Source organism: Carassius carassius, chromosome 3 (genome assembly GCF_963082965.1).
Source record: "Carassius carassius chromosome 3, fCarCar2.1, whole genome shotgun sequence".
In the NCBI taxonomy this organism is placed as follows: Eukaryota; Metazoa; Chordata; class Actinopteri; order Cypriniformes; family Cyprinidae; genus Carassius; species Carassius carassius.
The window spans coordinates 36,902,341-36,927,093 of NC_081757.1; the positions used below are offsets into that span (position 1 = coordinate 36,902,341).

Consider the following 24,753-nt stretch of genomic DNA (forward strand, 5'->3'; position numbering starts at 1 on the left):
TAAATAGCTAATGCAGATAATGATATATAGAGCGAAAGTTGCTGATATATTGCTGATTATATGCACTACTGTTCAGATGTTTGGGGTTAGTAAAAGGTTTTGTTGTTTTGGCAGTATAAGGCCATCACACACTGAATATTCTCTCTCGTTATTCTTCAGTAGAAAGCTGAACCGGCTGCTTTTTTAACATGAGAGTTGTGGAGAAGGGGACTTTCTGGTACCAATTATGACTATAAAGTTTTTCTTTTGCCAGCATCTCTCCAGGTATATTTCATTCAGATCTGTATGATTCATTGTGTATAGTTTCCTTGAGGATAATATGAAATAGTTTTTAAGAAGTCAGTGTTTGTTCCAGACCATTATGTAAATGAAAGTGGTCTGAATGTGACTTGTGAAGCCTAATGGAAGCCTAGTGGTGCAGAAATGGGGATTTTTTTTTCTTCACAGGAGCGTATTCTTAAATGACAATCTGTTTGTTAGAAACCCTATTAGAGTCCTACTTAGACTTAGAATTTGTTTGATCTCATGCCATATGGTCTGCCGCACATGCCTTTTATAAATGTTTGTGGTCACGCCACATAGAAATATAAACGGTGATATCATGATAAACAGTAAGCACAGCAGGACTCAGAAAAGGCAGCTTGACAGCTCAGTAAGGGCCACCACCCCTTCATTATATATATATATATATATATATATATATATATATATACATATAAATGTCAAAAGTTTTTGAACAGTAAGTTTTTTTATGTTTTTTAAAGAATTATCTTCTGCTCACCAAGCCTGCATTTATTTGAGTCATACTCAAGTTAAAGTACAGATATCCATCCATCCATCCATCCATCTTCTACCGCTTATCCGGGGCCGGGTCGCGGGGGAGCAGGCTAAGCAGAGAACCCCAGACTTCCCTCTCCCTAGACACTTCCTCCAGCTCTTCTGGGGGGACACCGAGGCGTTCCCAGGCCAGCCGGGAGACATAGTCTCTCCAGCGTGTCCTAGGTCTCCCCCGGGGTCTCCTCCCAGTGGGACGCGCCCGGAACACCTTCCCGGGAAGGCGTCCAGGAGGCATCCGGAACAGATGCCCGAGCCACCTCAGCTGACCCCTCTCGATGTGGAGGAGCAGCGGCTCTACTCTGAGCTCCTCCCGGGTGACTGAGCTTCTCACCCTATCTCTAAGGGATCGCCCAGCCACCCTGCGGAGAAAGCACATTTCGGCCGCCTGTATCCGGGATCTTGTCCTTTCGGTCAGACCCAAAGCTCATGACCATAGGTGAGAGTAGGAACAGATATCTTACCACAAAATAACTTTGGTATTGAAGTCACCCTTTAGAATACTACTTGAGTAAAATTCTTAAAGTTTGTGATATTTGTCGTCCTTAAGTACAAAAAGTACTTTTTAAAATCTTAAATGTACTTACGTATTGAAAGTAAAAGTACAAGCAATGTGCAAAATGGAAAAGAAGCAAATATATATATATATATATATATATATGTGTGTGTGTGTGCTTGAGTAACAAGATTTTGTTCAGTCTTAACTATTTCTTCCATTTTGTATTTTTGGGTAAGAATAAGAAGGTCTTCTTCCAGTACTTAGTGTCTTTCATTCAAACATTAGAAAACATTTCCGGAATCTGTATCTGAAATAGCATGTATTTACACAGTTTATCTATCTCAGATGGGAGATGGAAGCATTTAAACTGCAGATACAGTATAAATAGGCCTAATGTTTTGTTCTTAACAAAAAGTTGAATACTGATATTTGAAATAATTTAAAACATGAAAAAAAACTAACAAAAAAAAAAAACAATGTCGAATTGTGAAAGTAAAATCGCCAGTAGGTGAAAGAAAGTGAGTGAGTCATTGAGATTCAACCGATTCATTCAAACGGCTGATTCATTCAGAAACAAAGCATTTGACCATGTTAATGAGTGAATCATCAGTGGTAAATTTTTTAAATATAAAAAACATACTTACAGGCTGTGAGTTGGAACTGCCCCGCTTTATAGTAACAGCCTTTGAGCACATACACATTACATACACATTATTACACATAGGCTACTCTGCAGGTTCAGGAAACAGTCCTCCATAAAATGCGCTGCACGTATCTGAATATTTGACACAACTTAACCACTGATTTCTAGTTGTGTCCTCTTTTGGAAGGCCAAACAAAGTAGTTTCTCTTTCACAATAAAACACATAGCGTCACATACGGCAGACTTGAGTGAGCGGCGGCTGGTGTGCTTGAGTGAGGAACAGTCGGTGGGCTTGCGGCAACACCGACGGCAACATTTGATGACCCCGGGCTGGATATCGTCCTCTTTTGAAAGGCCAAAAAATAAGTAGTTTTGCTTTCTCAATGAAACAGCGTCTTCATGACACGGCGGCAGCCAACAACAGAACTACAGCGAGAATAAAAGTCTCTAAAACAACCAAAGCTCTATCAACAACATCTGTTACATGCTGTCTAAACAGAAATTTAGTTTGACTTGCCCAGCTCCTCAGTTTGTAAAAATATGTGGAAAGTAACGCTTATAATTCATGTCCATGGAGCTGTGGTTAACCTAAAATTTGCACATTTCTGTATGAATAAACTGTATGTTACCAGTGTTTTCTGTGTGTGGAATTTTCTCCATGTGAAGTTAACAGTAAGGGGCATTTTTACTAACACATCGCGCCAGCACAAAATGTCTTTTGGAGTTAAAATTGTACTGTCAGGATTTACTAAAGACATACAGTGATGATGAATTATCTCTGAAAAGGCATGGACACAGTTATTTTTTACTTAATGAATATGTATTTCTAGGAGTTTCCCTTTTAAATGCAAAATTTATGGGAGGAGAGTATTCAAATGAATCACGCAACAAGATTTACAGAATGTTTGTGCTCTTCTAATTACTGGTATTTGCGCCATTATTTTATGCCCAAATAAATCATGTCTTAAACTATGTTGTGTTTGAAATGGCTGCAGTTACTGTTGCTAGGAGGAGGCACCGCAGAGAACAAAGAGCGCGTTCTAGAAGAGAGAGGATTTTTCCATACGTATTAATTTATTTGGAAAAAACACTATTCACACATATCGTTTGCCAAGCAATGTTTTTTTTTATTTTTTAGTTTGCTTCAGAAAATAAAAGACGACTTGGAACCCTTAACTAGGAGCCACGCAATACAAGCTCTATCAAAGCTTGTAGCAAACCTTAATTTTTTGGCCTCCGGTTTTTTTCAATGTACTGTGGCTTATTTATTTCTTTATTGTTTATTCACGACTACGCTAATTTGGCCTGTGCTTGGTATGTTGCGTTGGTCGATATGTAAATCTGATGCTGGTCTGTTCTTTCGCGCAAATTTGCTCTGTTTAGTAAATCTGGCTCTAAAACTTTAATTTAAAGTGTCCTTGCTACATGTAGTAATAACAGTAACAACAATCAAGCCTAATTATGGAGCAACAACCCATAAACCAAACCTTAATCCTATTGTAAGTAGATGTTGTTAATTATTGCTCAGTGCTTATTTGTGTAGTTACGGAGTGATAAATTAACTTAGTTGGTCTTTAGTTAGATATATATATACCCTGACAAAAATTAACCATGGTTTTACTACAAATAAAAACAAAAACATGGTTACTCTAGTTGAACTATGGTAACCACAAATTAAACAAGGTTTTGCTACACTAACCATATTTTAACCATAGTATTTGTAGTGAAATATGGAGAGAAAAAAGTGTTACTACATTTTTACTATAATAAAACCATGGTTAATTTTCGTAAGGGTAGTTATGTTCCTCTCAATGTATTCTGGTGGATTTTGTGCAAAAGCTAGGGTTTACTGGCTTTGTAACTTTTGAAAGAGTTCATACAACTTTGACACATTAGTTAAGTAGAAAGGATAGTGAATGCATTTACCATGGTTCAATGTCTTGCCACCTATTATTGTAAATGCTAACCGAATGAATTACCAGCTTTTGAACCAATGTGAAATATGTCTGAAGGCCAGTCCAACAGCGTCTTCCCACCCTCTTACTCTGTACGATTTGCTTTTATGCCACAGCTTTGGGATTCAGCATGATGGGAATGGCAATGACTGTGAGCCTATTGGGAAAAGACCTTTCATCATGTCTCCACAGCTCCTGTATGGAAACTCTCCACCCAACTGGTCACGCTGTAGCCGTGAATACATCACGCGCTTCCTCGAGTGAGTAAAAAACAATGCTTTTTTTCCACTTGTTACTATTGTTTTTCTTTTTCCCTTTTTTTATTCGAAGTACAGAGATAACAGGAAATGGTGTAGAGCAGTGGTATCCTCAAGGGCCATCCTGCAGAGTTTAGTTGCAACCAGCTAAACCCATGGTTTTCAAACTTTTAGGACATGTGCCCCCCAAGTTTGTGTCATTTTCACTCTAGCGATACTTGCTTTTGATGTAAATATATAGAAAATGCTGCTTCAATGAGCCAAGTTGAGCTCTATTGGTCGCCTGATTAGCTGCGGGACTAATTAATAAGATTGCCCCCTAGTGGAGATTCAATTGCAAGGACACAACTCTCATTTATCAGCTTTGTTTTTATAATATCCATATGTCATGAAAGCCTTTTTCATACTCTGTTATTTTAAGTTGTAGAATGAATAACTTTTGCATAAAATGGACTGATGACCAATTTTCTCTGATGGCACAAATTGGTGTAATCTTTATAATCTACAATTTTTATGCTTAAGGGAAGTTAATGGAGTTCATTGGAAAGCTTCTTGGCAGCAACTGCCACTGGGCGCTTTATCAGTGTTTTACGCTCTCAACAAGCTGGCTCTGTACTTCTTGAACTTTGCATGTGTGTGTTGCCAATGGATGAGATTTCCCAAGAAGAAACAAAGCTGTGTTGATTCTTCTGTCATAGTAACACTAGTTTTGCTGCCTGCCATATGGAGCACATTAGACAAGGATTGCCTGCTGCAGCTTGGCCTGAAACAGGCGTAAATGTTTAACACAACTGGCAGTGCCCAAACACAGGATGAGACTGTGTTACGATATCTTGGCCAAGCAGATCCATCAGGAACTCAGTAATTAGTTTATCTTAATCCCTTTGAGGTTTTGATTGTTTATGTCTACCCTTATATCATTATTCTATCTGTGTTTTAAACTCTTGGGCAGATGAGAGCCATCACTTTGTATATGTCTCTGATATAACTGTCTGAATAGCTGGAGTGGCAACAAGATGTAAAAGGACTGAATGTTACCAGCTAAATTTGACAGTTTATTGCATTTTGACAGTTAAAATACACTAAAGAAAATGAATCAATAATAATATTTGTATAAGTCATAGTTTGCATATACAGTCATATCAGCTGCAAATAGTCATGCATGACAAACTTTATCTTTAATGTATTAAAATACCCAGATGTTCTACATTGATGTTTATATGTTAGGACTTCTGTTTAAAAATGCATGCAGAAAATTTTTAAAATTGCACTTATCTTCGCCTGCAAGACGTTCCAAAATCAGTTGTGAATGTCTTTTAAATTCCTTTTCAGTGTATGAATTTAAATAAGCATACAAGATGCATAAAAGTGAGCTAAATTCAAAGTGGAATTTAAATGAATGAATAAATATAAAATAAATATTTGTTAAATGTTATTACAATTATAACTAATTAAATTATTTAAAATCTTTTTTTTTTCTTATGCATTTTACATACACACTTTGCATTTATACATTTAGAATTTTATATTCACTTTGTTTCCCAGAATGCCATTACCTTTGATAAGTTCAGTAAATTCCTCTTGTCATTCAAATTCAAATCCTAAGGACCTGTAAATGTAAATGACTTTTAGGTGTAAAACACACAATCGAAACTACTACTCGGCCTGATTGTTTTTTTAAAGTATGAACTGTGTTACAGAGAATTTGAGGGAGGAACCATGCGTTTTGGGAGGCTTAAAGACAGATGGCATGTGTCCAGGAAGGACCTCTCCTTGTTGTCTGAACAGATTAGTCTTGCTCAAGCAGACCAAAACAATTTTGGGCTTTTAAAGAGATATTTGTAGCCACATGTATCCAATTTCCGTCAGTGTCAGTTATAGCTGCAGAGTGTTTTCCAGCTGGATTATTTGAGCTACATTGCAAAAACTGAATTAAAGGCTGACATGCTGTCTGCTTGGACTTGGAGATCGTTGCTTAGAATTTGGTCCATATTGCACCACAATTGCATGGTTATATTTTGGCTAAAACATTTCCTGTATAGTTGAGTAGTTTTCTGTACTTCATAGAATGGACCTTGGCAAAAAAAAAAAAAAAACTATAGACATATTTAGTAGCACTAACTTTCCCTAAATGGCATGATTTTTTGTGAGCATTTTCAGCAATCTGCATTACAGGTTTTGAGGGCTTTTGTAATATTTTCAGTTTGGTTAAATGGCACTCTGTTCCTTAGATGGATTTTTTTTTTTCACTATTAAATTTGCAACCGTTGCATATTAATGTGGAAATTGTTGAACTTTTCCTGGAGTGCCAGCTGTTGAACAGGCCTGCAATAAAATTAAGCAATATCAAAATATTACTGTTTGGCCAACTCTAAGTATTACAGTGCACAGTGAGTGTAGATAAGCACATTTTGTAGTCTGCTTTTGGGTTCTGATAAAGGTCTTGGACCCAGAAACAGTGATGCAAAATGCCAGAATCATCAAGCAGTGATTATACCTGGAGAGAATCAACTGAGAACTGCTAATAATTTTAAAAACTCCATATTTCCACCCACACTGTAAAATTACTTTTATTTATTTATTTATTCACTGTTTTGTAAAAGTGTGGACCAAAGGCACCATGAAATCAGAACAACAAAGAAACAGTGTTATCAAAGGAAACTGTTTGCTGAGTGCTCTTCAGGACATTACTGTGGGTATGCTCTTTCATTATTGGGAACGTCCTAACAATGTGTTTTTGAGGTGGCCTAAATTTGTCTTTTAACATACATATTATGTATCCAAAAATGTCATTTGGATTTTAATAATCAAATACTGATCAATCTAGCATTGGATCATTGTCGCAGTGATTTATCCTGCCATGTTTTATGTTTCACAACCATTATTTTAACTAATGCAGTGCAGAACTTTTTATTTCTTAAGCATGTCATAAGATGTGGGCATGTACATACAGTATTCCAGGATGACAATGCCAAGATTTACCATGCTCAGTTTGTGAAATATTGGCTCAGTGAGCATGAAGAATCATTTTCATGTATGAATTGCCCACCACAATTCCTGACCTTAATGCTACAGAGTCCTGACCTTAACGCTACAGAAAGTCTTTAAGATGTGCTGGTCTCGACTTTACAGTGTGGTTCAATGCTGCCATTGTAAATACAAGATCTTTGCCAAAAATGAACTCAAGTCTTGATGGAAATAAATGTTGTAATGCCACAATGAAAGCATAATGTTATCAAAGCTAAAGGCGTGCCAACTAAATATCAGAGTTTGTGACTTGTTTTTGGTCAGGGAATGTAAAATCGACTCAAGCACATCCCAAATACTTTCAAATGGGGTAAAGTTCAGGAATCTGTGGTGGCAAAAACGATTTCACAGTTTAAGCCTGATGAATCTTGGATCATTCCAGTCATCCTAGAATATGGACATGGGTATGTCTTCCGAAATTGTTGTTTGAAAAATAAAAAGCTCTGCACTTCATTCGTTTTAAACTAGAATACTAAAACAGGTGTTTTATTACAAGGGGACAACAAATCCAGATTACTGTTTTTGGGCCAGATTTACCAAACGGGGCAAATAAGCGTGAGACTTCCAAAGTGCCTATGGGAGAAGAAAGTTCTACAGATGATATACTGACAATGAACAAATTAAAGAACACAGATACAGCCAGCTCACTCCCATAATGACCAACACAATCTACCACAGCAGTAAAATGTTCAGCTATTGTCTTCAATGTCGGGTGCAAAAATGCTTTTTTGGGCACATATACTTGTACATCGATAACCTCAGACCTTAGAAAGTCACATTGATTAATTTAAATACACTCCTCCCATAAATGTTGCATCTTAAGGGGGAGCTCCTTCGAAGCATATGCAATAATCCACAATAATAACAGTGTCCATGCCCTTTCATCCATAATTTTTCATTATGTGTGTCTTTATTAAATCCTGAAAGTGTTTTTTTTTTATTTATTTTTTATTAGGGTTTGTGCTGGTGCAAGCAGTAAATCTGGCCCTTTATGTATTAAAGAATATTAAAATACAACAAGATCTAAGAGGCTATTCAGTTAAGATAATGTAATATTTCAACCTATAAAAGTACTTATCTGAGAATGAATTGCACTTAAACCTGGAACCTTTGCCTGAGAATTTTCTGAATGTGGTGTGTTTTTGTCATGTTCTTCACAGTCGAGGCTGGGGCTGGTGTTTGGATGACCCTCCTGTCAGAAACGATCTTGAGATGCACTCTGCTCCCCCTGGAGTCCTATACAGCGCTGCTCATCAGTGCAAGCTCCAGTATGGATCCAGCTCAATGCTCTGTGATGATGTAGATGTAAGATTTTTCCTCAAACTCATGAATACCTCTGATTCCCCCTGCACACAGCTGTCTGATGCCAAACTGCTAAGAAAAATGGGTCAGAAGTATACACAAGTGCAGACAGAGGGCTTAAATTATATAAATTATATGTTTATGAAATACAGATGGAGCAAGACATTCTGAACCACACATCTGCTAGGAACTGTAAATAAATTATAGGCTATAATGTAACCTAATAAAAATATATATAAGTGCTTCTGACAGTGAAGCCAAAGTCCAGATAATGTAGTGTCTCTGCATGAGAACAAAAGAAAGAAAAAAAAAGGTAGCTTTTTTGATTCAGTTACAAAAAATGGGAACTGGAGCATTTCAAGCTTCAAAGGAACACAAAGGCAACTTATCCTAAAAGTACACTGGGGAAAAATAAACTTTTGACCAATAAAAAAAAAAAATGTCTTCAAACCTTAAATTTGGATTATAAAAAAAAATTGTCTCTAGGTTACGTATGTAACCCTAGTTCCTCGAGGGAAGGGGACGCTGCGTCAAACAACGCTTTGGGGAACACGTTTAGCGTGAGCGACTCTGAATATCGTGTGTAATCAGTCCAATGGAAGAGCGTGACGTCACAGGTGGGGTGACGTAAGCGACCAGGAAGCTATAAAAGCACGTGCCGCACAGCTGGCGTCAGCTTCGAGTACCAGCAAGCGCCGGCAGGGTTGAGCTGTGTCAAACAACGCTTTGGGAACGAGTACCAACGCCGCCAGACTACCAAACCCCTGCCTAGTGTGTATCCGAAGAGCACAGCTTAGGACGAGAGGACAGAAGCGCCTGGAGTGACTGGCATGTCTAGGCCATAGAATTTAACTAACGTAGAAGGCGTGGACCACCACGCAGCATTGCAGATGTCCAGCATGGATACACCTGCTAAGAAGGCCTTGGAGGCCGCCATACCCCGAGTAGAGTGAGCCTTGGCTGCCCACAGCGGGGGACGACCAGAGGACTCATAGGTGGCGTTGATAGCCTCGACTATCCAACGACTAATAGTCAGCTTAGAAGCAGGAGAACCCCTCTTGGGGGGACCGTAGCATACAAGCAATTGGTCAGTTTTTCTCCACAGGGCAGCTCTGTGGACGTATGCGTCCAGCGCTCGAACTGGACACATACAATTTAGCTTCGCTTGGTCGGGCTCCCGAAAGGGAGGAGGACAGAAGGCCTGCAGCACTACAGGTCATGGTGTAACAGAGGGAACCTTAGGAACATATCCCGCTCGAGGGTATATGAACGCTTTGGTCATGCCAGGTGCAAACTCAAGATAAGAGGGGGCCACAGAGAGGGCCTGAAGATCTCCTACTCTCCGCAGAAAGGTAATAGCCAACAGAAAGGCGGTTTTAAGCGTAAGATGTCTGTCTGAAATTTCTTGAATGGGTTCAAACGGGGGTTTGCACATTGCCTCTAACACCACAACCAAGTCCCACGGGGGAATACGGGACCGTACTGGAGGTCTCAGCCTCAGCGCACCACGGTGAAGAGTTTCCACCTCAGGGCATACAGTTTCCTCGTTGAGGGAGCTCTGGATTGGAGGAGGGTCTCAACAACCTCGGTTGAGAGACCAGCTGTTAATAGTTGTGCCCCCTCTGGGGCCACACCCACAGCTTCCACAACTCCGGGCGAGGGTGAATTATCGTGCCCTGCGCCTGTGAGAATGGGTCTGTCCTGATCGGTATCTCCCATGGAGAGCCGTCGAAGAGCGAGACCAGGTCTGCGAACCATACTCGGCCCGGCCAGAACGGGGCTACTAATAACAGAGAGACCCCGTCCTGGCCTACTCTCACCAGAACTCCCAGGAGCAGAGCAATAGGGGGAAAGGCGTACAGACGAAGCCTCGGCCAGGTCTGTACCATAGCTTCCAGTCCCAGAGGACCTGGATGAACTAGAGAGAACCAAAGGGGACATTGTGATGTCTCTTGAGTCGCAAAAAGGTCTACTTGAGCCCTGCCAAACACTCTCCATATCTGCTTCACCACCTCTGGGTGAAGCCTCCATTCCCCGGGCCTCGGCCCCTGCCTTGACAGTACAGGTCCTTCTCAAAAAATTAGCATATTGTGATAAAGTTCATTATTTTCCATATTGTAATGATAAAAATTAAACTTTCATATATTTTAGATTCATTGCACACCAACTGAAATATTTCAGGTCTTCTATTGTTTTAATACTGATGATTTTGGCATACAGCTCATAAAAACCCAAAATTCCTATTTTAAAAAATTAGCATATCATGAAAAGGTTCTCTAAACAAGCTATTAACCTAATCCTCTGAATCAACTAATTAACTCTAAACACCTGCAAAAGATTCCTGAGGCTTTTAAAAACTCCCAGCCTGGTTCATTACTCAAAACCGCAATCATGGGTAAGACTGCTGACCAGAAGGCCATCATTGACACCCTCAAGCAAGAGGGTAAGACACAGAAAGAAATTTCTGAACGAACAGGCTGTTCCCAGAGTGCTGTATCAAGGCACCTCAGTGGGAAGTCTGTGGGAAGGAAAAAGTGTGGCAAAAAATGCTGCACAACGAGAAGAGGTGACCGGACCCTGAGGAAGATTGTGGAGAAGGACCAATTCCAGACCTTGGGGGACCTGCGGAAGCAGTGGACTGAGTCTGGAGTAGAAACATCCAGAGCCACCGTGCACAGGCGTGTGCAGGAAATGGGCTACAGGTGCCGCATTCCCCAGGTCAAGCCACTTTTGAACCAGAAACAGCGGCAGAAGCACCTGACCTGGGCTACAGAGAAGCAGCACTGGACTTTTGGACAAATTTTGCATGTCATTCGGAAATCAAGGTGCCAGAGTCTGGAGGAAGACTGGGGAGAAGGAAATGCCAAAATACCTGAAGTCCAGTGTCAAGTACCCACAGTCAGTGATGGTCTGGGGTGCCATGTCAGCTGCTGGTGTTGGTCCACTGTGTTTTATCAAGGGCAGGGTCAATGCAGCTAGCTATCAGGAGATTTTGGAGCACTTCATGCTTCCATCTGCTGAAAAGCTTTATGGAGATGATTTCATTTTTCAGCACGACCTGGCACCTGCTCACAGTGCCAAAACCACTGGTAAATGGTTTACTGACCATGGTATTACTGTGCTCAATTGGCCTGCCAACTCTCCTGACCTGAACCCCATAGAGAATCTGTGGGATAAGGCCGCTATCGAAGCATCCTGGGCCTCCATAACACCACAGCAGTGCCACAGGCTGATTGCCTCCATGCCACGCCACATTGAAGCAGTCATTTCTGCAAAAGGATTCCCGACCAAGTATTGAGTGCATAACTGAACATAATTATTTGAAGGTTGACTTTTTTGTATTAAAAACACTTTTCTTTTATTGGTCGGATGAAATATGCTAATTTTTTGAGACAGGCATTTTGGGTTTTCATGAGCTGTATGCCAAAATCATCAGTATTAAAACAATAAAAGACCTGAAATATTTCAGTTGGTGTGCAATGAATCTAAAATATATGAAAGTTTAATTTTTATCATTACATTATGGAAAATAATGAACTTTATCACAATATGCTAATTTTTTGAGAAGGACCTGCATGTCTGCTCCCATATTTAGTTTCCCAGGAATATATACTGCTCTTAATGAGAGGAGTTTGCTCTGGGACCACACAAGGATCTGGTGCGCCAGCTTGTACAAGGGGCGTGAACGCAGACCTACCTGGTGGTTGATGTAAGAGACCACCGATGTGTTGTCGGTGCGCACCAACACATGGTGACCCTTTAGGTCTGGGAAGAAGTGCTTCAGTGCACGATAAACTGCTAGCATTTCTAGACAATTGATATGCCATGTCAGATGGCGACTGCTCCACAGACCACGGGCAGGGTGGCCACTCATGACTGCACCCCAACCGTGCAGTCGAAGTGTTGTGGAAGGATGGATATGTGGAAGTATGCATCTTTGAGATCTATTGTGACAAACCAGTCCTCGGACATCTGAGCTACAACATGCTTGATCGTGAGCATTTTGAACTTCAATCTCATAACTGAACGATTTAAGACCCTCATGTCTATAAGACCCTCGGCCGAGAGCCGTTCCCGACGCGGAGGAGCACGAGAGGCGACGCTCTGTTTTTGGGCCTCGCGATACGAGGAGTTAGGGTGTGGCTGGGGCATCTCCCGCCCAGATGCCCCGAGAGAGCGACGAGGGAGGAACTTATGGAACGCCGCTGCCTGTTTGCGGGCCTCCTGCCATGAGGCAGACCCTGTCCCGCTCTTTCATATCGGACAGGGTCAACCATAAGTGCCTCTCCGCGGCCACCATAGCTGCCATGGACCACCCAATTGGGCAGTCTCCTTGGTGGCACGGAGGGAGAGATCAGCGGTCCTTCTTAGTTCTGAAATATCATGGGACTTGATCTCCTCTCCCTCGTCTAGCTTTTTAAGCAGGTCGGCTTGGTACGCCTGTAACACCGCCATGGTGTGCAGACACGCACCAGCCTGACCTGCAGCCGCATACCCTTTGCCCACCAAAGCCAATGTTGTTCTGAGTTGCTTTGAGGGCAATGCCGGGGCCTTCAGAGACAATGCCGCGCCGGGGGACAGATAGCTCGCGAGCGTCTGTTCGACCCAGGGCTTCGCTCTATAGCCATGCTCTCCCATCCCCACCACGTTGCCGTAGTAATCAAACAAGGGGATGTAGAGGCGGGCTGAGAATGGGCGTTTCCACGACCTGGCTATCTCATCATGCAGGTCGGGAAAGAATGGAAAGCCCCGGCTGGGAGGTGGCTGACTCGCGCGCAGGAAGCGTTCATCGAGCTTGATTCGCTGCGGTTCGGTTGTTTTTTCGGCGGGCCACTCAATGCTTAATTTGGCCACCGCACGAGTAACCACCTCCAAGAGCTCCTCATATTGCGGCGAATGGGGTGGCGAATCCCCCTTGAATCCCCCCTCGAGGGCTGACTCAGAGTGTATAATGCCAATATAATGCTTCAAACCACGCATAAGCTGTGTGTATCCCCACCCGTTTTATATTGCGGGCAGGGAGGATCACACAACCTATAACGCGATCTGGAATCGCCTTCACTATGTTTAACTTTCGTTTTGCTCCTCGGCATGACTTGTAGCTCTAACTGGACAGACAATAACAGTAAATAAGACTCACAAGACAAACAAGTGACATTCACACACAGAGCGCTTGCTGAAAGACGCGAAGTTGACGCCAGCTGCTTTTATACATTCAACATCATTTAAAGAAGTTATTTTGAAGTGAATAAATTAAGTAGTGAAAAAAGGATTTTACATGGTTTCCTGACAGGATTTGTAAATGTATGTAAAAATATAAAAATAGGCCTATGTATTGTCACATCACTGTTTATAAGATAGTATTCACTTGCTAGCTAGCAAACTTTTAGCCAGCAATAGCACATCCATTATGAAAATTAACCATTTTAAAACACATGAAACCATATAACTATCGTCACAATAGTTAAACTGTGGTAACTAGAAATTATCCATGGTTTTGCTAGACTAACCATAGTTTAACCATGGTACTTGTAGTAAAAGTGTGGTCAGGCAAATGGTAATGAATATGCAAAAAAAAAAAACTTTTACTATAATAAAATGTGCACCTCCAGGCACATGGGCTGCTTTAAATTTCTCACTTTTAAATTGTGAACAGTCCAACAAATACCTCTGTTACTTCAAGTGTCTTGTAAAGCATAGACCACACATGCACTTTTCCATCACAGAGGAAGTGTCCGTTTCTACTTACATCAGGACCATCTGATTCACAGCTGTTTTAGTTGGAAAAAGCACATCATTAGTAGAGCAGGGCTTTAAAAATTAAATAGGGAAAAAGGCATCAGATTGCAGAATTGTTGTTTGTGATGTCAAATCACGTCAGTTATGTGCTCTGTGCTTTCTGCAGCAGCTGTTGGCAGATACTGGGCATCTTTCAATTATTGGCCAAATGTCACAGACACAGAAAAAGAGCACTCTGTTGTTCGGACACAGATAAAGCCAGACTTCAGTTTCCTTATCAGGGCTGTTACAGTTCAAGAAATGACACCAGAGGAAATTGCAGAAGTTTAGAAATACAATGAATGTTTGTGTTTGGTGCACAACACCCAAAGTCTGCCATGTTCCAAATGTTAAGGAGAACATTAAACAATTTACAGTACATAACTCTGTGTATTTCAGGATTCCAAAGTAGGCATCAAATTAAGCACATGTGATTTCACAATTTTTCATTGTGACATTTAAAATGTCAAGGAGGATGTGAAACTTGTTTGTTATGTCTAGATCTATTCAAAAAGCACATTAAAAATATTATTTTTTTTTACTGATAATGACATGTTCTGTGATTTAAAATATTTCATTTAAAAAGAGCCAATATAATGCTTGCAGACAAATATTAATAAAACACTTACTATATGGTTGTGTTCTATCATTTTTGTTTTATAAATTAAATTTTTCAAATTTTACTAATTGGTCATTTTTTATTATATGAAATTCCTAAATGCAATTTGAAATTGAATTCTAATATTTTAATTAAGGGCTGGAGCTTAAGCAGCACTCATCTTGCTCCAGCATAAGATTTTTCAGCATCCTGCTGCCTCCTCAACGCCACCAACATAATTTAAGTATCCATCCAAAGTTATCTTCCAAGCACTAGTTTTGATACCTTGTGGTATCAAAACTCAAGTTGAACCTGCTTCCTTTGAGCCCCTCCACTGCAGGAGGTGGTGTGAAGAAATGTAACACAAAATGAACACATATGTAAGCTTTTTTTCTGCCACAAGATGAAATAATCTTGTTTTTCTTGTAATTCTGAGTGTATATCTTACAATTCAGACTTGTATCTCCCATTTCTGAGAAAAGTCACAATTTGTTTGGAAGATTCTCAGTTTATATTTTGCAGTTCTGAAACGTTTTTTACTCAGAATTTCTATATACTGTAGTTTTTTCTCTTTAAAAAAATCCAAACTATGGAATATAAAAAGACTGAATTGTAGGATAAAAAAACAATTACCTTTTGTATTTTTTTTTCATTTAGTGGCAAAAATGGGCTGCCATACAGTAGATGTCAATGTCACCTTTATTTATATAGCGCTTTAAACAAAATACATTGCGTCAAAGCAACTGAACAACATTCATTAGGAAAACAGTGTCAATAATGCAAAAATGATAGTTAAAGGCAGTTCATCATTGGATTCAGTTATGTCATCTCTGTTCAGTTAAATAGTGTCTGTGCATTTATTTGCAATCAAGTCAACGATATCGCTGTAGATGAAGTGTCCCCAACTAAGCAAGCAAGAGGCGACAGCGGCAAGGAACCGAAACTCCATCGGTGACAGAATGGAGAAAAAAACCTTGGGAGAAACCAGGCTCAGTTGGGGGGCCAGTTCTCCTCTGACCAGTCGAAACCAGTAGTTCAATTCCAGGCTGCAGCAAAGTCAGATTGTGCAGAAGAATCATCTGTTTCCTGTGGTCTTGTCTTGGTGCTCCTCTGAGACAAGGTCTTTACAGGGGATCTGTATCTGGGTCTCTAGTTGTCCTGGTCTCCGCTGTCTTTCAGGGATGTAGAGGTCCTTTCTAGGTGCTGATCCACCATCTGGTCTGGATACGTACTGGATCCGGGTGACTGCAGTGACCCTCTGATCTGGACACAGACTGGATCTGGTGGCCACGGTGACCTCGGAACAAGAGAGAAACAGACAAATATTAGCGTAGATGCCATTCTTCTAATGATGTAGCAAGTACATAGGTTGTTATGGGAAGTGTTTACGGTTCCGGTTTACCTAATTAATGCAGCCTAAAAATCCTTTAACGGATTTGGATAATAAAAGCATATTAGTATGTTAGGTGTATGCCAGGTTAAAGAGATGGGTCTTTAATCTAGATTTAAACTGCAAGAGTGTGTCTGCCTCCCGAACAATGTTAGGTAGGTTATTCCAGAGTTTGGGCGCCAAATAGGAAAAGGATCTGCCGCCTGCCGTTGATTTTGATATTCTAGGTATTATCAAATTGCCTGAGTTTTGAGAACGTAGCGGACGTAGAGGATTATAATGTAAAAGGAGCTCATTCAAATACTGAGGTGCTAAACCATTCAGGGCTTTATAAGTAATAAGCAATATTTTAAAATCTATGCGATGCTTGATAGGGAGCCAGTGCAGTGTTGACGGGACCGGGCTAATATGGTCATACTTCCTGGTTCTAGTAAGAACTCTTGCTGCTGCATTTTGGACTAGCTGTAGTTTGTTTACTAAGCGTGCAGAACAACCACCCAATAAAGCATTACAATAATCTAACCTTGAGGTCATAAATGCATGGATTAACATTTCTGCATTTGACATTGAGAGCATAGGCCGTAATTTAGATATATTTTTGAGATGGAAAAATGCAGTTTTACAAATGCTAGAAACGTGGCTTTCTAAGGAAAGATTGCGATCAAGTAGCACACCTAGGTTCCTAACTGATGACGAAGAATTGACAGAGCAACCATCAAGTCTTAGACAGTGTTCTAGGTTATTACAAGCAGAGTTTTTAGGTCCTATAATTAACACCTCTGTTTTTTCAGAATTTAGCAGTAAGAAATTACTCGTCATCCAGTTTTTTATATCGACTATGCAATCCATTAGTTTTTCAAATTGGTGTGTTTCACCGGGCTGCGAAGAAATATAGAGCTGAGTATCATCAGCATAACAGTGAAAGCTAACACCATGTTTCCTGATGATATCTCCCAAGGGTAACATATAAAGCGTGAAGAGTAGCGGCCCTAGTACTGAGCCTTGAGGTACTCCATACTGCACTTGTGATCGATAGGATACATCTTCATTCACTGCTACGAACTGATGGCGGTCATATAAGTACGATTTAAACCATGCTAATGCACTTCCACTGATGCCAACAAAGTATTCAAGTCTATGCAAAAGAATGTTGTGGTCAATTGTGTCAAACGCAGCACTAAGATCCAATAAAACTAATAGAGAGATACACCCACGATCAGATGATAAGAGCAGATCATTTGTAACTCTAAGAAGAGCAGTCTCAGTACTATGATACGGTCTAAATCCTGACTGGAAATCCTCACATATACCATTTTTCTCTAAGAAGGAATATAATTGTGTGGATACCACCTTTTCTAGTATCTTGGACAGAAAAGGGAGATTCGAGATTGGTCTATAATTAACTAGTTCTTTGGGGTCAAGTTGTGGTTTTTTGATGAGAGGCTTAATAACAGCCAATTTGAAGGTTTTGGGGACATGTCCTAATGACAATGAGGAATTAATAATAGTCAGAAGAGGATCTATGACTTCTGGAAGCACCTCTTTCAGGAGCTTAGATGGTATAGGGTCTAACATACATGTTGTTGGTTTAGATGATTTAACAAGTTTATACAATTCTTCCTCTCCTATGGTAGAGAATGAGTGGAACTGTTCCTCAGGGGGTCTATAGTGCACTGTCTGATGTGATACTGTAGCTGACGGCTGAATGGCTGCAATTTTATCTCTAATAGTATCGATTTTAGAAGTAAAGTAGTTCATAAAGTCATTACTGCTGTGATGTTGGGAAATGTCAACACTTGTTGAGGCTTTATTTTTCGTTAATTTAGCCACTGTATTGAATAAATACCTGGGGTTTGTTTGTTTTCTTCTAAAAGAGAAGAAAAGTAATCGGATCTAGCAGTTTTTAATGCTTTTCTGTAGGATATGTTACTTTCCCGCCAAGCAATACGAAATACCTCTAGTTTTGTTTTCCTCCAGCTGCGCTCCATTTTTCGGGCTGCTCTCTTTAGGGTGCGAGTATGCTCATTATACCATGGTGTCAAACTGTTTTTTTAGATAAGGAATTAAGACACTTCTACAACATTTATAATAACATTTTATGTAGCTTTGAACTGTTCTGAATTATTCTTAAATAATTGTGCTCTTCAGAATATCTGCAGCACCCTGTGGTGCACAGTGTCCTCAACCTGCCACTCGAGGCTGGATGGTGCTGTGGATGGGACCAAGTGCGGTGAGGGCAAGGCAAGTCAGGCTTTCTGTGGGCTTTTCATTTCACCACATGCAGTTCACCAAGTGCTATATGTAGTTTTCCTTTTGAATTTTTCTCACTAACTCAAATTCTTGGTTATGTTTATTTTTTGGTCAGTGGTGTTTTGACGGGGAGTGTGTGGAGGTGGGCCTCCAGCCTAAAAGCGTGAATGGTGGCTGGGATTCATGGAGTGAGTGGTCCAGGTGCACCAGGACATGCGGTGTAGGCATTCAGAATGCCCAGAGGGAGTGTGTCAACCCTGTGTGAGTTTGCTACACACACACACACACACACACAATTTGTGCTCACTCACTTTACTGGGATAAACCACGAGAAAGCTATTTTTTTATCATAGATCATATGGGGAAAGACTAGCATGTTTATGGTAAATGAATGCATTTATTTCTCACCACGCAGCATGTCAGAATAAAAAAAAATTCCTTTTCGGATCCCTGTCTGGACACAATCATCAATGATTAATGCATGGCATTGGACTCTCTTGACTAGCAAACATCAAGAAACCTCTAAAAACTGCATAGAAGAAGAAAATAATTATGAATGAATGAATTCTGCCATAATTGTGACGCTAACAATGGAGGACAGGAGGCAGATGCAAGTAAATGTAGTTTATTGACAGGAGTAGTGATGGATGAATGCTGGTGAGTGACGCAGGAACCACGATGGCAGCACAGACAGGTGGGTAGATGATTTGAGTGCGTTGGTAGCGATGGCGGTGATGGTAGATCGGTGATCGGCGGTGATAATCCGTGAGTGACTGTGAATATCCAATGAAGACTGAAGCAGGAAACTGAGCAAGGACAGGAACACAGGAACACGAACAGACATCGACACGAGGACCTCAAACAACGATCTGACAAACAGGAGACGAAAGACAGGGCGTTAAATAGGCGGTTGGAATGAGATGCACCTGCCGCTGATCAGGCGATCAGTGGCAACACCCACATGAACCAATCAACATGACATAACATGACTACAGCTGGAGACGGTGCATTCACGAACCGTGACAGTACCCCTCCTCCTAAGGACGCCTCCTGGCGTCCCCAGAATCTCTTACCTGTCGATTGTAATCATCGATAAGGGAGTGATCCAGGATGTCCCTAGCAGGTACCCAACTTCTCTCCTCCACCAAGTACTGAAATCCGCGTCCCCTCCTTCTAGAGTCCAGAATACGATTTACCAAATAGGTGGTCTCCCCATCTACGAGACGCGGCGGGGGAGGGACCGGGGTAGGCGGATTAATGGGAGAATGAAATACGGGCTTGATTTTGGACACATGAAAGGCGGGATGAATTCTCCTGTACGTAGGAGGGAGTTTAAGGCGGACTGCCACCGGACTAATGATCTTGGTGACAGTAAACGGGCCAATAAATTTGGGAGCCAATTTATTAGATACGGACCGGAGAGGAATATTCTTGGTTGAAAGCCACACCTTTTGACCCACGACGTATACGGGAGGCCTAGACCGGTGGCGATCGGCCTTGGTAATAAAATCTAGAGCAATGTGGGACCAGGGTCTCGAAGGAACCGGCAGCGGTTGGAGTAACCCATCAGGGGGCCGATTGGAAGTCTTACCAGTGGCACAAACCGAGCAAGCCAAAACAAAACTGTGAATGTCGCGAGCCATAAGTGGCCACCAGAATCGTTGCTTGACTAAAAATCTAGTACGGTTAACCCCTGGATGGCAAGCTACATTCGAGCAATGTCCCCACTGGATAACGTTGGACCTTAATCCCTCCGGCACAAATAAACGGTTCGGTGGGCACCCGGGCGGAGGCGTTACCCCTTCTAAGGCCGTTCTGACCTTCGATTCGATCTCCCATGTGAGAGTGGAGACCACTAATGTCTCAGGAAAAATACACTCGGGAGTGGACGGGCGTTCGGAATGGTCAAAAATACGCGACAAAGAATCGGGTTTGATATTCTTGGAACCCGGACGGTACGAGATAGTAAAGTCAAAGCGTCCGAAAAAAAGTGCCCACCGAGCCTGCCTGGAGTTCAACCTCTTGGCGGTGCTAATGTACTCTAAGTTCTTGTGGTCAGTCCATACTATAAAAGGAACCCCCGATCCCTCTAACCAGTGTCGCCATTCCTCCAATGCCATCTTAACTGCCAACAATTCTCGGTTACCAATATCGTAATTTCGTTCTGCCGGAGATAAACGATATGAAAAATACGCGCAAGGGTGGACCTTGTCGTCTAAGGGAGAACGTTGAGATAACACCGCTCCTACCCCCACCTCTGATGCGTCGACCTCCACCACGAACTGACGTGTAGGGTCAGGGGTAATCAGAATAGGGGCTGAAATGAAACGGCTCTTCAGTTTGGCAAACACAGCCTCAGCTGTGTCCGACCACCTGAACGCAGTCTTGGCGGAGGTCAAGGCGGTCAGAGGTGCGGCTAGTTGGCTGAAGTTGCGAATAAAACGCCGGTAGAAGTTAGCGAACCCCAGAAACCTCTGTAGGGCCTTACGGGAATCTAGGCTTGGCCATTCTACCACAGCCTTAACCTTCTCGGGATCCATGCGTATTCCCTCAGTCGACACGATATACCCCAAAAATGGAATTGACTGTGCATGAAATTCGCATTTCTCCGCCTTGACAAAAAGCCCATTCTCTAGCAACCTCTGAAGCACTCGTTAGACGTGCTGCACATGTTCCTGGAGAGAAGAAAAAAAAATCAATATGTCGTCCAGGTAGACATAAATGAACTGATCGATCATATCTCGCAGCACGTCGTTGACGAGTGCCTGGAAGACCGCTGGGGAGTTGGAGAGCCCAAAGGGCATAACCAAGTATTCAAAGTGCCCTCTGGGGGTGTTAAAAGCGGTCTTCCATTCATCCCCCTCCCTGATCCGAACCAAATGATACGCATTGTGTAAGTCCAGTTTTGTGAAAATTGACGCTCCCTGCAACCTCTCGAAGGCCGAAGACATCAACGGCAAAGGATAAGTATTCTTTACCGTGATGTTGTTCAGTCCCCGGTAATCAATACAAGGTCGCAGAGATCCGTCCTTCTTTCCCACAAAAAAGAACCCCGCACCCGCAGAAGAAAAGGAAGGGCGGATGAATTTAGAAGCTAGAGAATCAGAAATATATTTCTCCATAGCCTCCCTCTCTGGAACAGAAAGTGAATAGAGTTTGCCCTTAGGCGGAGACTTACCTGATAGTAAATCTATGGCACAGTCGTAAGGACGATGCGGAGGAAGAGAAGCAGCCCGAGACTTACTGAACACTTCCTTCAGATGGAGGTACTCAGCGGGCACGTTAGACAAATCCACCGCCTCCTCCTGCAACACAGACACAGACACAGACGGACAGGCAGACACTAGACAAGACTCATGACACCTTTTACACCAAGACAAAACGGAGTTAGAGAGCCAGTCAATGCTAGGGTTGTGGAGGAGGAGCCAAGGGTGTCCGAGGACAATGGGTGCCAGGGGAGAGTCAAGGATGTGAAAAGAGATGGTTTCGGAGTGATTGCCAGAGGTGATGAGTGTAATGTCTTCAGTGATGTATGATATGGTGGGAAGTTGCTGACCAGTGAGGGCGTGGACCGTGATGTGGTGCGGAAGATGTCTGAGGGGAATGTGGAGCTTGTGGGCTAATGTGCTGTCCATGTAGTTACCTTCCGCTTTTACCGGACAGGCGTGGGCTTGATGTCCGGCTCCCCCGCAATAAAGGCAAAGGCCCAGGGACCTCCGCCTCTCCTTTTCCTCCCGGGAAAGCCGAGCTCGCCCTTCCTGCATGGGCTCGTGATCGTAGACGGGGCTGGCCACGTCCCCGCCGCTGAACCGCATGTCTGCCGGTCCCCTGGATGGGGTGTTGAGTAGCCCCCTCCTCTCCATCCGTGCCAGACGTGCCTCGACCCGAAGGGCCAGCTCAATAAGTCCATTGAACGACGGGGGAAGGTCCAGGGCGTAGATCTCCCTCTGGACGCGGTCAGCCAGCCCATGCAGGAACATGTCCCACTGCGCCTCCTCGTTCCAATGGCACTCCGCCGCCAGGGTCCGGAACTCGATGGATTAGTCCGAGACGGATCTCTCGTGCTGGCGTAACTCCGCCAGCCTCCTGGCCGCCTCCCGTCCTGCGGCGGCCCGATCAAAGACCTGTCTCATCTCGGCGGAGAGCGCCTGGAACGAGGCGCAGCATGGGTCCTGGTTCTCCCACACCGCTGTTCCCCACAATGCCGCCCTCCCAGAGAGCAGGGTCAGGGCGAAGGCCACCTTGGCCCTCTCACTGGCGAACGTTCTAGGCTGGAGGGCAAAATGCATATCACAACGGTTAAGGAAAGCCCTACAATAGTCGGGCTCACCTGAGTACGCTTCCGGAATCGGGATGCGTGGTTCCGGCTGGGAGGGGGCCTCCGATGGTGCTGGTGGAACAGGCGGTGTGAGTGGCGCAGTGGGAGCTCGTAATAGCTGGAACTGTTGGGTGAGCTCGGACACCTGCGTCACTAGAGCCTGAACCGCGCGACCAGTGTCGTTAAGAGTCCGCTCCTGGGAGTCCATCCTCCGAACACTGGCGCTGAGGAAAGCTTCGAGGGAGGAGGGTTGATTACTCGCTGCCTCCATGTGGGTCAGATCGTTCTGTGACGCTAACAATGGAGGACAGGAGGCAGATGCAAGTAAATGTAGTTTATTGACAGGAGTAGTGATGGATGAGTGCTGGTGAGTGACGCAGGAACCACGATGGCAGCACAGACAGGTGGGTAGGTGATTTGAGTGCGTTGGTAGCGATGGCGGTGATGGTAGATCGGTGATCGGCGGTGATAATCCGTGAGTGACTGTGAATATCCAATGAAGACTGAAGCAGGAAACTGAGCAAGGACAGGAACACAGGAGCACGAACAGACATCGACACGAGGACCTCAAACAACGATCTGACAAACAGGAGACGAAAGACAGGGCGTTAAATAGGCGGTTGGAATGAGATGCACCTGCCGCTGATCAGGCGATCAGTGGCAACACCCACATGAACCAATCAACATGACATAACATGACTACAGCTAGAGACGGTGCATTCACGAACCGTGACAATAATCTACTTAAATCAGTGATTCTCAAACCTGTCCTGGAGTACCCCCAGCCCTGCACATTTTGTATGTCTCCCTCATCTATCACACCTGATTCAACTCATCAGCTCATTAGTGGTGACTGCAAGACTTGAAGTGGGTGTGTCAGATATAGGAAGACATACAAAATGTGCAGTCCTGGGGGTACATCATGGAGAGGTTTGAGAACCACTGACTTAGATAATTTACGAATGGTCACGCAGCTTTTTTTTTTTTTTTTTTTTTTTGAATTTCTTCTGTGGAACAGATATTTTGAAGAATGTTTTGTTCATCCAATTAAGCCAAATTCACCAAACACCAAGGTAGTGTAAAAGCAATTCTCTAACTACAGAAGATTAATATGGTTTGATCAGAAAAATCACAAACTATGAGAATATCTTTTTTAAACCACATAATTAAGTGATTGCATTTATTTCTCACCACCACATCAGCCATTTTCACAATTTTTCACCATTTTCATTAATCTTCAGGGCATTCTAGGGTCTCTGCGGTTCCAACAAATTGTTAAATTGTAAGGCATTCAGATCCCATATGGTTTCAGAGAGCCTCACTAGACCAACAAAACTCTGTCTCTGGTCCAAAGGTTCAGAGTTTATGAAGTATAACAATTTTATTATATTTGGCTTGGACTGGATTCTCTATCCTGGCAGATGATTTACACCCCAAGCAAGATTTCAAGGTTGAAAATAGTTATAGAACCAGGTTGTGGCCCGCTTGTGAATGCATCTCTAGGATGTTGTAATTGATGGAAATCATATGCAACATCTGCATCGTATTTCAGAAAAACTTTTAAGGAAATTTTATGGGAAAAAAAGATCTATTTGTCACTACTTCCTCTGTGTACTTATTACAGTACATATCTATTTTCTAGTAAAAATAAATAAATAAAATAAATAAATATAGTTAAAAATGAAGTATGCTTCTGTGCATCTTTCAAACAACCTTTGCAAAGTCCATCATCATGCCCTTACCTTATTCTTACAGTTTATCTTGGGCTTTATAGTAAAGAACTATCATCTGTGGGGGAAAAAAACATTTAGGTTTTTATCTTACCTATCAAGACAAAATTCTGCAAGTTTCTGCAAGTCTCAATTGAAAACCAAACATTCCATCATATTTCTACATCTTGTA

At 42.4% G+C, this 24,753-nt stretch overlaps 1 protein-coding gene across 1 annotated transcript in view; it reads left to right on the top strand.

The window, feature by feature from the left end:
* The window catches only part of LOC132126053 (A disintegrin and metalloproteinase with thrombospondin motifs 7-like), a 92,753-nt gene that overhangs the window by 18,494 nt on the left and 49,506 nt on the right, over nt 1-24,753 (top strand). The window contains exons 8-11 of the mRNA XM_059537054.1: nt 4,048-4,191; nt 8,376-8,520; nt 18,432-18,524; nt 18,649-18,794. Of these exons, the coding sequence (XP_059393037.1) occupies nt 4,048-4,191; nt 8,376-8,520; nt 18,432-18,524; nt 18,649-18,794 (528 nt within the window). The remainder of the gene's footprint in view (nt 1-4,047; nt 4,192-8,375; nt 8,521-18,431; nt 18,525-18,648; nt 18,795-24,753) is intronic.